Source organism: Ranitomeya variabilis, chromosome 4 (assembly GCF_051348905.1).
Source record: "Ranitomeya variabilis isolate aRanVar5 chromosome 4, aRanVar5.hap1, whole genome shotgun sequence".
Lineage (NCBI taxonomy): Eukaryota > Metazoa > Chordata > Amphibia > Anura > Dendrobatidae > Ranitomeya > Ranitomeya variabilis.
The window spans coordinates 259,295,281-259,307,455 of NC_135235.1; the positions used below are offsets into that span (position 1 = coordinate 259,295,281).

Genomic DNA, 12,175 nt, shown 5'->3' on the forward strand with positions numbered 1-12,175 from the left:
TTTAAAATCTATAATCAACATTTGAGACAGAAGATTACTGATTGCAGTAGATGAGAAGGCCTTATTTTACATTGAATCACATTATTTTTCTTGTTCACACAGGACTGGGGAAGATTGAACAGAGCACATTCAACATTCATGAAAGTAATAAGAAATGTAATAATTAACACACTTATTCCCCAAAAAGCTGGAATGCAGATCATTAATTGCTAAGTATCTCCGAGACCGTACCGTCCCCCCATAGACAAGTATTGTTTTGCTTTAGGCAACGGGTGATATCAATAATGTAAAAACATTCAATCCAGGAGAGAAAGGAACACAATGCAGGTAGCTCCGCGAGGACCCAAAATCTCAGCCGAGCAGATGATTGCACCGAGGCTTTAAATTGTTTGATAATTTATTTCTATATTCTGTGGATTTCTGAGAATTCTGCGTTATACGCTGGGTAACGCATGGTGCTGTGCTGCCCTCTACTGGTCATACTGCAAACTGAGCAACCTGGTGTTAACTTTTTTTTAGGTGCTACTTTGAAAAACTTTCTTAAAGGAAACTATTCACAAAGGACCACAAGGTCTCATGATAATCTAGTGAAATCTAGTAACATATTAGGAGCTTAAAGGGAAAGATAAAATATTATTTAGGTATTGTTTGATCAGGAAGGTCTGACCCCAGCGATCACTAATGCAAAGGGGACTGTAGACTCCAGCGAACACCACAGCCTCCACAAACATGAGTGGGACTGGGCTGCATTATCAGGTAGGGCCGCGAGAATGGATAAACAGTAAGGAATTGGGTTAATAAGTGGGGGCAAGGATGGACCTTTTTTTTCTGATAAATTTGACCAGAAAACCCCTTTTAAGAAGTCTTGTAATATATTCTTTAGTGCAGAAGCAAGGTGGGATCAAATAAAATTCAGATGTGCTTTGTCTTTTTGTTTTTTTTAATTGACCATGCAATCTCCCTGAAATTTGTAGAAAAATACAGAAAATATATTTTTTCTTTTAATACTAGAAATAACAGTGTATTGGTAAGGCTTTATTCATACCTGTCCATATTGTGTCCACCAAAAATGGAACATTTTATTATTATTATTTTTTTTTTTTATGTGTGTGATGGTCACTTTTTTTCCGTGTGTTTGCGTTCTTTGCATCCCTGTTGTACCACCCGTATGTCATCTGGTTACAAGCGTCTCCTAGAAACTGGACCATGAAAAAAGGACCACGTACAGATCCAGTGAGGGAGAGTTCTGTTTGCAAAATGGACCATAGCAAGACATCTACTATTTTTTTTTTTTTTCTGGTGAACCATCCGATTACAAAAAAATGAATAACAAAAAGTGTGTGTCCTGTCCATATAAAAAGCGTACAGCACATGTACGACAAGGACTAATGGCCGTAGATACATTTACCATACAAATGTTCCGCATTATCCGCTCACTCCTCCACTATGAGTTGCTCTGCGGACCTGATCATCTCTATGTCATCACTTCTCGTATTATATAGCAGGTCCTCGTGAGGACTTCCGTATATCCGCCAGTCTATATGGCTGCTGGAGAGGACGCCATCCTCAGACATGTGCTGTAGATCTCTCGCTGATCTCCTTTGAGGTGTTACTGATGAGCCAGAAGTTTCATCCGTCTTCTTCTCCGGAACCTTTTCAGTTTTAGCTTTTTCTAAAGACCCGGTGTCTCTTCTGCTCGATGCGCGATGTCTATACATAGGTGATAGAAACCCATCTCTTGTTGTCTCATCTAAAAGTTCCATAAGTGTGTCTCCAATCAGCACTTCCCACAGGTCCGCATCATCTTTTGCCCTTTTTTCTGAAGGACTTTGCTTACTAGAAACTTGTTGAGAATTCCTTGGGTTTATGGTGTCTTTCTGCTTAACGACGGCTGAAGATGCCTCCGATCCTCCATCCCCGATCACAAATGAATGGACCACTGTCCGTCTCGCCTCCTCTGAAGATTCCATGTTAGATGTCTTATGTTTCCCTCCAATTTCAAGGGAACAAGTTGTAGTTGCCAATGTAGAAGTCACGTTGGTTGATCTTAATTTTTTTGACTCCTCAGTCACAGTTGAGTTGGAAAGAGGAACGTTGGAGATCTCGCCGTGTTTGTCTTGGAGACGTTCCGGGGGACCTGGCTGTTTGGTGACCAAAGTCCAGGAGCCATTAGTGATATTTAACGTTAGGTTTCCCAGTTCAGTCATTTCAGTTGCACTGATCTGCTCAGAACTCTTGTCTTTGTCGTCTCCCGACCCACTGATGTCCAAGTCTTCGACAGATCCCTCTTTAAAATCATCTTCTGTTGCTTTGTTCAGTGCAGATGTAATATTATCCGATCTACTCGGATCAGCACCTGAAGATAATGGATATTCTGCATTGGATTGAATTGCATTGTTTTCCTCTGTTAATGTGCCGGTCACTGTGTTATTTGCAGATGTTTCCACTTTTTCGTTGTTTTTAGAGCCAGTTTCTTGCTGGACTGCGTCTGACGTCGGCCCTGGAATAACACAGTTCATGAATTCTTTTATTAGGCCACTTATTATTGACACACATTAATGTTTCACTGTGTAAATGGTACACACTTGTCAATATATTTGGACTACTTCTTGGCATAAACTGCACCATTACGTGTCCTAAAAGTGTGCAAAATGTGACTTTTCTGCTGCACTTATTAAAGGGAATCTATCTACAGGTTTTTGCTATATAATATGGCCAAAAAGACTGACTGGCAACTTCCAAGCTAATGTGAACAGGTGCAAACTAGGAGCAGCTACTTCCATATACAATATTGTATTTGCTATATAATATGACACTAACATGATGTAGGGGTAGAGACCCTAAATCCAGTGATGTATCACTTAGTGTACAGGGTGCAGCAGTTGTGATAGAACTACAGTTTTGTCTTCTGCAGATAAAGCAGAGTCCAGAATGCTCTAGTGATAATCTCCTGCTGATAAAACAGTGATTTTATTGAAACAATACACAGCACAGTGAATGACTTATCGCTGGAATCTGGTTCTCTGCCCCTACATTATGCTGAGCTTGGATTTGTGGTAAGATAATTGAGTATAATACCAGGCTTAGTACATTTATTAGGAGAATGTCAAGGTATGTACTGAGTAAGTGTGATGGGCTGAGCTGGTACGGTGTGCGGGACACTGTGCCTGGCACCATGGCTGTCACTGACTGCTGCCTTTCTTTTTAGGCTAAGTAATTACCCTTTAGGGTATGTTCCCACGTTGCGGATTCTGCTGCGGATTTCTCCGCAGCGGATTTGGAAAATCCGCAGTGCAAAACCACTGCGGTTTTCACTGCGGATTTTCTTGCGGTTTCTTCTGTGGATTCCTCTGCAGGTTTTCAACTGTACTTTCCTATTGGTGCTGGTTGAAAACCGCTGCGGAATCCGCAGGAAGAATTGACATGCTGCGGAAAATAATCCGCTGCGTTTCCGCGCGGAATTTTCCGCAGTTTGTGCACAGCGGTTTTTTTTTTCCCATAGGTTTACATGATACTGTAAACTTTGGGAAAACTGCTGCGGATCCGCAGCGTCAAATCTGCTGCGGATCCGCAGCAGAATCCGCAGCGTGTGCACATACCCTAAGGGCTAAATGATATTGGTCTGCCATGGTGACATAAGACGAGCACCACACAATCAGTCAATGTAACCACACCACAAGCCGTCCGCTGGCCCAACATCGCAGCTTATAAGTCCCACGACTCTTTGTTATATGACCTTCAGACTGCACACTGAATGCTTTATCTTACTTTTTTATTTTTAATTGGCAAACCCTAAAAAAAATTGCCACCCCCTCATCTGCTTGTTTCCAGCGTTCTCACCTGTGCACTCGTAATAGTTTTCTAGCGTCCAATTCATTGGATGAGCAATTTCTGCAAATTCCAGCACTAGATCCAAACTGTAAAAATCCTGGATCCCCTGTCTGTTATCTCGCGTAATGCAATCCTTTAAGGCGAGGAAAGATATATAAATATATATTTCCACTTATTGTTAACGTTAAGGACACATGAAGAGTTATATAGTGTTGGCTATGATCAGTACACACAATAAAATAATAAAAAAAAATGTTTTCTTATGTTTTTTTTTTTTTTGGTGCAGATTTGTTTTGCTATATTATACCAAACATAAGGCCTGATTTAGCCGTCGGGTGTTTCTCACATATGTAAAATACAAGTCCGGGTGTCATCAGTGTTTGGTCAGTATCAGTTTTTACCATTAGTGATTTTCACTTATGATAAAATTCAATAAATTGCAACGTTTCTCCTATTAATTGCAATGTTAATCGGGGGGAGCACACTGATGCAATCCTTGTGGTTTCTGTGATGGTCACGATCTCATTGATGATGGGTGAGTTTGATTTGCAATTCCAATCAATAATGGGCATGTCTCTAAATTTATTTATTTATTTTTTTTGCGGACACAAGTTTCACAAAAAAAACAGACTTGAACATCTCAATCGGTTAGAATGGGTGCATGTTGTATCTGTGAAAACCAGAGATTGAACACATATGTGAAAAATAGACGTCTGATGCTTAAAAGTTGCAGTGTTCAGTAACCAAAATGGTAAAAGTTCACCTGTGATCGGAGAAGGTCGGCAGCCTGGGCGTTCACCATCACAAAGTGTTTGTTCTCAGTCACGGTGACGTTAATAGGGGGTAAAACCACAATGTTCTTCAGGGTCACGGTTTCTGTGCTGTATGACCCTCTTTTTACTAAACCCATGCGCTGCTTTGGGATGTGGAATGTGACTTCTGCTCCTGGGCCCCGCGTCACTTGTGGAGGAAAGTAACATCAAGTTATAGGGACCAGAGTCAGCCGGGTAATGCTACGTCTCCCTGCAGTGGCCACAACATGATCACTGGAAGGTCAAACTCCTTGCCAGGCGGCTTTTATTTGGAAAGGGGGTAATCTACATCTAATACAACAAATACCAATAAAGAAAAACCAAACTGTCTGGTCATAAATCATGCCGTTATTATCCGGAGAAAAAAAACTTTATTAGACACATGGTTGGTATAGTGGTGGCACTGCGGAAGACAGTAAAAAACATGTAGAACATAATTATAGCTGGACACAACATAAGACGTGAACTAACACATAAGATAAGTGTATAGGAAGTCACAATATGGTACATTGTCAATACAGCCACAATGCAAATGGGAACTGCAGTAGTCAACTCACAAGCCTCAATGATGGGGAGGTAGAGGTGCTTCTCACAAAATTAGAATATCATCCAAAAGTTAATTTCTTTCAGTTCTTCAATACAAAAAGTGAAACTCATTATTTAGAGTCATTAGAGTGATCTATTTCACGTGTTTATTTCAGTTAATGTTGATGATTATCGCTTACAGCCAATGAAAACCCAAAAGTAATTATCTCAGTAAATTAGAATAATTAACAAAAAACACCTGCAAAGGCTTAAAAAGGTCCCTTAGTCTGTTTCAGTAGCTCCACAATCATGGGGAAGACTGCTGACCTGACAGATGTCCAGAAGGCAGTCACTGACACATTCCACAAGGAGGGGAAGCCACAAAAGGTCATTGCTAAAGAAGCCGGCTGTTCACTGAGTGCTGTATCCAAGAATATTAATGGAAAGTGGAGTGGAAGGAAAAAGTGTGGTAGAAAAAGGTGCACACGCAGCCGGGATAACTGCAGCCTTGAAAGGATTGTTAAGAAAAGGCCATTCAATAATGTGGTGGAGATTCACAAGGAGTGGACTGCTGCTGGAGTCATTGATTCAAGAGCCACCACACAGAGACGTATCCAGGACATGAGCTACAAGTGTCACATTCCTGGTGTCAGGCCACTCATGACCAATAGACAACGCCAGAAGCTTCTTACCTGGGCCAAGGAGAAAAAGAACCGGACTGTTGTCAGTGGTCCAAGGTGGTGTTTTCAGATTAAAGTAAATTTTGCATTTCATTTGGAAATCAAGGTCCCAGAGTCTGGAGGAAGAGTGGAGAGGCCACAATCCAAGCTGCTGGAGGTCTAGTGTGAAATCTCCACAATCAGTGATGGTTTGGGGAGCCATGTCATCTGCTGGTGTAGGTCCACTGTGTTTTATCAAGACCAAAGTCAGCTCAGCAGTCTAGCAGGAAATTTTAGAACACTTCATTCTTCCCTCTGCCGACAAGCTTTTTGGAGATGGAAATTTAATTCTCCAGCAGGACTTCGCACCTGTCCACACTGCCAAAAGTACCAATACCTGGTTTACAAACAACAGTATCACTGTGCTTGATTGGCAGCAAACTCGCCTGACCTTAATCCCAAAGAGAATCCATAGGGTATTGTCAAGAGACACCAGACCCAACAATGCAGACGAGCTGAAGGCTGCTATCAAAGCAACCTGGGCTTCCATAACCCCTCAGCAGTGCCACAGGCTGATTGCCTCCATGCCACGCCGCAATGATGCAGTAATTGATGGAAAAGGAGCCCCGACCAAGTATTGAGGGCATTTACTGAACATACATTTTAGTAGGAAACATTTCAGATTTTAAAATCATTTTTACAAGCTGGTGTTATAAAGTATTCTAATTTACTGAGATAATGACTTTTGGGTTTTCATTGGCTGTAAGCCATAATCATCAACATTAACAGAAATAAACACGTGAAATAGATCGCTCTGTGTGCAATGACTCTATATAATATAGGAGTTTCACTTTTTGTATTGAAGAACTGAAATTAACTTTTTGATGATATTCTAGTTTTGTGAGAAACACCTGTATCAGAGCCTACATGCAAGTGACAAGGCTGGAACTGTATGATTTCAAGTTCAGTTTTCCTTTATTGGTATTTGTTTTTCTCCAAATGGTCATAATGTCTGGCAGGTTTTATCATGTGTTTAGTATATTAGAACAATCAACCTATTTTGTTCATATTTTCCCAGTCACCCAGGTTTGCTTTTTAATCAAACACAACAGTCAATATGTTTTTTTTTTTGTTTGTGTCGCTTTTTATGTGTGATGAAAACAAATAAAAAATGGATTTAACAATCAGATTGCTACTGCGTCCCCAAAGAACTCTGAAAAATGAAACTTGAAATCTGGCATTAGTTTTATACATCTCCCAGTGTCACTTACCCAAAGGGCAGGAAGCTTCTAGAGAATATACATAAACCCCATGTCCAATCCACAGGGGAAGCACCTCCGCCTGTCTGTCCAAGAACTAGAAAACACATTGTAATGCATCACATGATAAATACTTTAAGGATTCTTACAACGACTGCTAGAAATAGTCATATTAACACCAAACCAATATGGACTGAGTTACATCCTGTATTATACTCCAGAGCTGCACTCTCTATTCTGCTGGTGCAGTCACTGTGTACATACGTTACATTACCGATCCTGAGTTACATCTTGAATTATACTCCAGAGCTGCGCTCACTATTCTGCTGGTGCAGTCACTGTGTACATACATTACATTACTGATCCTGAGTTACATCCTCCATTATACTCCAGAGCTGCACTGACTATTCTGCTGGTGCAGTTATATAACAACAGTCGCACTCAAAGAAAGATTTTCAAAGATTTTAACTGAACAAACGTGGTTTTCTTTATTACAAACACCAAAATAAAGTATCACCGCAGTGTTTCAAGGTAGGTAACGTTTCGACCCACAGGGTCTTTTTCAAACCTTTAGACTGTAGGAGCAGAATGAAGGATAAAGGTCCCTGGATCAGTGCAGGAGTCCCGTTTGGGGCTATGGCAGCGGAGGAACTGGTGTCTGCGGTGGTGGTGTGTCAGGGACCTTTATCCTTCACTCTGCTCCTACAGTCTAAAGGTTTGAAAAAGACCCTGTGGGTCGAAACGTTACATACCTTGAAACACTGCGGTGATACTTTATTTTGGTGTTTGTAATAAAGAAAACCACGTTTGTTCAGTTAAAATCTTTGAAAATCTTTCTTTGAGTGCGACTGTTGTTATATAACTACAGTCTGGAGTATCCCTCCATGTACAGTCTGCACCACCATTAGCGAGAGTGCTCGTCTTGTTCTTTAAACTTGATTCTGCTGGTGCAGTCACTGTGTACATACATTACATTACTGATCCTGAGTTACCTCCTGTATTATACCCCAGAGCTGCACTGACTATTCTGCTGGTGCAGTCACTGTGTACATACATTACATTACTGATCCTGAGTTACATCTTGTATTATACCCCAGAGCTGCACTGACTATTCTGCTGGTGCAGTCACTGTGTACATACACTACATTACTGATCCTGAGTTACCTCCTGTATTATACCCCAGAGGTGCACTCACTATTCTGCTGGTGCAGTCACTGTGTACATACATTACATTATTGATCCTGAGTTACATCCTGTATTATTATTATTATCTACCTGGTAGATCATGAGTAAGACTTCTTAGTTGAAACACGTTGATCCTCCTCACTGGTGTGCCAGGTGTTTGCTATGTAAACATTTTTCTTTTTGAAGAACTATTTATCGCTTTAGTTGTCTAATAAAGTCTCACAAAGTCTGAACTGCCTCCACTTCCAGCTGGATCATTTCTCTGTTTATCTTGTATTATGCTCCAGAGCTGCGCTCACTATTCTGCTGGAGCAGTCACTGTGTACATACATTACATTACTGATCCTGAGTTACATCCTGTATTATACTCCTGAGCTGCACTCACTATTCTGCTGGCCTCCATTTTTGTCAGTGCCGCCTCTGTCATATTGAGTGAAGTTATAAATAATCTGTAAATTACCTCTCTGGAACTCAGCAGCAGGTCCCGCAGTCCTTTTACCGTTACATAGGATTTATTCATCTCTATTTCCACACCAATTAAACTTGCGTCCCCCACAGAGACCTCAATCTCCCCTCGAAATAGTAAAAACCAGTCCTGAAATAAGAGAATTAGATTGAAAGCAAAGTATCATGCATGAATGAAGCGCACATAATACATCACCCAGCTTTGCGCATAGACTTTCCCCTGCTCCTAGCATTGTGATGGTATGTTCATCCAGCTCTCCTACATGAAGCGCACATAATACATCACCCAGCTTTGCGCATAGACTTTCCCCTGCTCCTAGCATTGTGATGGTATGCCTTTCAGCTAACCCCCAACTTACTGTGTGATATTTATGACCTTGTTTACTTAGTCTTGATTGTATGCATCTGGTCGACCCTTAATTCTCTGACCAAGATGAGCAGAGACCACTCCTCTCTGCTCCACACCTGACCGCACTTAGTTTTCCATATATTGCATAGCACAAGTCCGCAGGACTTTAGTCTGCAGTGTGATTTCTAGCAGTGTGTTCTAAAAGTGTGGATTACATTAGAATTAAAACCTGAATTGGAACTGAAGGTAACTGGCCAGTCACTGTAAACAATGTTTCTGTTTGTTGTCACTTTTACCCCTATAATCTTTCACTTTCTGCAACCTCCCCCAATCCCCACACCAAGTAAGGAACTGTTCATCTCCTCTTCAATCCTCCCCATCCATCTCACCTCCTCCTCAGAACTGTTCCTTAACATACAATCCTCTGTCTCAAAGCACAGGCAGCCCCCTCACGCTCTCTCCTGCTCCCACCTGCTAACACTATCTCTGCTCCTTCTCACTGCTGGTGATATCTCTCCAAATCCTGGTCCTCCTCACCATATTCCCACAGTCATTTCTACCTCCCATCCACGCTCCATCACAAACTTCCGTAACCTCTCTAACCTTATACCCATTCGCCCAGCCCCCGCTTCCCCAGTCCCACTAACAGGAGCTCTGTGGAACGCTCGCTCTGTCTGTAACAAGCTTTCCTACATCCATGATCTTTTTGTTACTACCAAACTTTCCTTCCTCGCCATCACCGAAACCTGGCTCACCCCTTCTGACACGGCCTCCCCTGCTGCACTCTCTTACGGTGGCTTCCACCTTTCTCACACACCCCGCCCCAGCAGCAAGCATGGTGGAGGAGTTGGTTTTCTCCTGTCAGATAACTGCTCCTTCACCCCAATCCCACTGCCACCCTCTGTTACCCTCCCTTCCTTTGAGGTGCACTCTGTGCGCATCTACTCCCCCTCCAACCTCCAACTGGCTGTCATTTACCGCGCCCCAGGGCCAGCCACCACCTTCTTTGACCACTTCACCACCTGGCTACTTCATTTCCTTTCTGCGGACATCCCCACTATCATCATGGGCGATTTCAACATACCCATTGACACTTCCCTCTCAGCTGCCACTAAACTTCTATCTCTCTCTTCCTCCTTCGGCCTCACTCAATGGTCTTCTGCAGCCACTCACAAAGATGGTCACACACTGGACCTCATCTTCACCCGCCTCTGCTCCCTATCTAACCTCTCTAACTCGCCTCTTCCTCTCTCTGACCACAACCTTCTCACATTCTCATCTCTCTCCACTCCATGTCTAGAGTCCCCACCCCACAAACTTTCACACCCTCGCAGAAATCTTAAACATCTTGACCTACATTCATTCTCTGAATCCCTCCTCCCTCTCACAGACATAATTTCCATACACAATGCGGATGACGCTGCCGCTCTATATAACACCACAATAGCTGTAGCTTTGGAATCTGCTGCCCCACTTACACATACCAAAGCTCGCAAAATCAACAGACAGCCCTGGCACACCAGCCTGACCAAAGAACTGAGGCGAGCTTCCAGGGCTGCTGAGCGCAGATGGAAAAGATCCCACTCCAACGACCACTTAATCGCATTCAAACAGTCCCTCACTACTTTCAAGACCGCACTCGCCACAGCTAAACAAACCTACTTCTCATCTCTCATATCCTCCCTGTCTCACAACCCTAAACAGTTATTCAACACCTTCAATTCTCTCCTCCATCCCCCAGCACCTCCTCCCTCCTCACTTATCTCTGCTGAAGACTTTGCCTCATTCTTCAAGCAGAAGATTGATAACATCAGAGACAGTTTTGGTCAACAAGCCCCAGAGCCCTTCCTCCCAACTTCCCTACCCTCCACCTCCAAAACCAACTACTCCACCATTACAGAAGATCAACTCGCCACTCTACTCTCAAGATCGCATCTCACCACCTGTGCACTTGACCCGCTCCCAACCCACCTCATCCCAAACCTCACCACAATCTTCATCCCAACCCTAACCCATCTCTTCAACCTATCACTAACAAATGGTGTTTTCCCCTCAAGCTTTAAACATGCCTCCATCACACCTATCCTCAAAAAGCCCTCTCTTGACCCATCCTCTGTATCTAGCTATCGCCCTATATCACTTCTCCCCTATGCCTCAAAACTACTGGAACAACACGTCTACCTTGAACTGTCCTCCCATCTCTCTTCTTGCTCCCTCTTTGACCGCTTACAATCTGGCTTCCGGCCACACCATTCCACTGAAACTGCCCTAACTAAGGTCACCACTGACCTTTTAACCGCCAAGAGCAAGCGACACTACTCTGTTCTCCTCCTCCTCGACCTGTCAGCTGCCTTTGACACAGTGGACCATTCCCTATTATTACAGACCCTCTCATCCCTTGGCATCACAGACTTGGCCCTATCCTGGATCTCATCATACCTAACAGACCGGACATTCAGCGTCTCCCACTCACACACCACCTCCTCACCTCGCCCCCTCTCTGTCGGAGTCCCACAAGGTTCAGTCCTTGGGCCCCTGCTCTTCTCCATTTACACCTTTGGCCTGGGACAGCTCATAGAATCTCATGGCTTTCAGTATCACCTCTATGCTGATGACACACAGATCTACATCTCTGGACCAGATATCACCTCCCTACTAACCATACTAACCAGAATCCCTCAATGTCTGTCCACTATTTCATCCTTCTTCTCCGCTAAATTTCTGAAACTTAACATGGACAAAACAGAATTCATCATCTTTCCCCCATCTCACGTGACCCCCCCAACGAACCTATCCATTACAGTAAATGGCTGCCCACTCTCCCCAGTCCCACAAGCTCGCTGCCTCGGGGTTATCCTTGACGCTGATCTCTCCTTCAAACCACATATCCAAGCCCTTTCCACTTCCTGCCGACTTCAACTCAAAAATATTGCACGAATCCGTTCATTCCTCAACCAAGAATCTGCAAAAACCCTAGTCCATGCCCTCATCATCTCTCGTCTTGACTACTGCAACCTCCTGCTCTGTGGCCTCCCCTCAAACACTCTCACACCCCTCCAATCTATTCTAAACTCTGCTGCCCGACTAATC

At 43.2% G+C, this 12,175-nt stretch overlaps 1 protein-coding gene across 1 annotated transcript; it reads right to left on the bottom strand.

The window, feature by feature from the left end:
* Window positions 1-649: 649 nt before the first annotated feature.
* CIROZ (ciliated left-right organizer protein containing ZP-N domains) lies at window positions 650-8,864 on the bottom strand. The gene is made up of 5 exons (XM_077257427.1): window positions 8,732-8,864; window positions 7,099-7,183; window positions 4,595-4,791; window positions 3,841-3,964; window positions 650-2,500 (listed from the first exon to the last, which is right to left on the bottom strand). The coding sequence occupies exons 1-5, from the start codon at window positions 8,789-8,791 to the stop codon at window positions 1,434-1,436; spliced, it is 1,533 nt and encodes a 510-aa protein (XP_077113542.1). The 5' UTR covers window positions 8,792-8,864; the 3' UTR covers window positions 650-1,433.
* Window positions 8,865-12,175: the final 3,311 nt, after the last annotated feature.

What these genes read in the sequence shown, in the direction of transcription:
- CIROZ (XM_077257427.1), bottom strand. Translation starts at nt 8,791, where the DNA reads ATGAATAAATCCTATGTAACGGTAAAAGGACTGCGGGACCTGCTGCTG. An exon ending in TGCTGCTGAGTTCCAGAGAG is followed by an intron (nt 7,184 to 8,731) that starts GTAATTTACAGA and finishes TGTGTTTTCTAG; the next exon opens with TTCTTGGACAGACAGGCGGA. An exon ending in AGAAGCTTCCTGCCCTTTGG is followed by an intron (nt 4,792 to 7,098) that starts GTAAGTGACACT and finishes TTCCTCCACAAG; the next exon opens with TGACGCGGGGCCCAGGAGCA.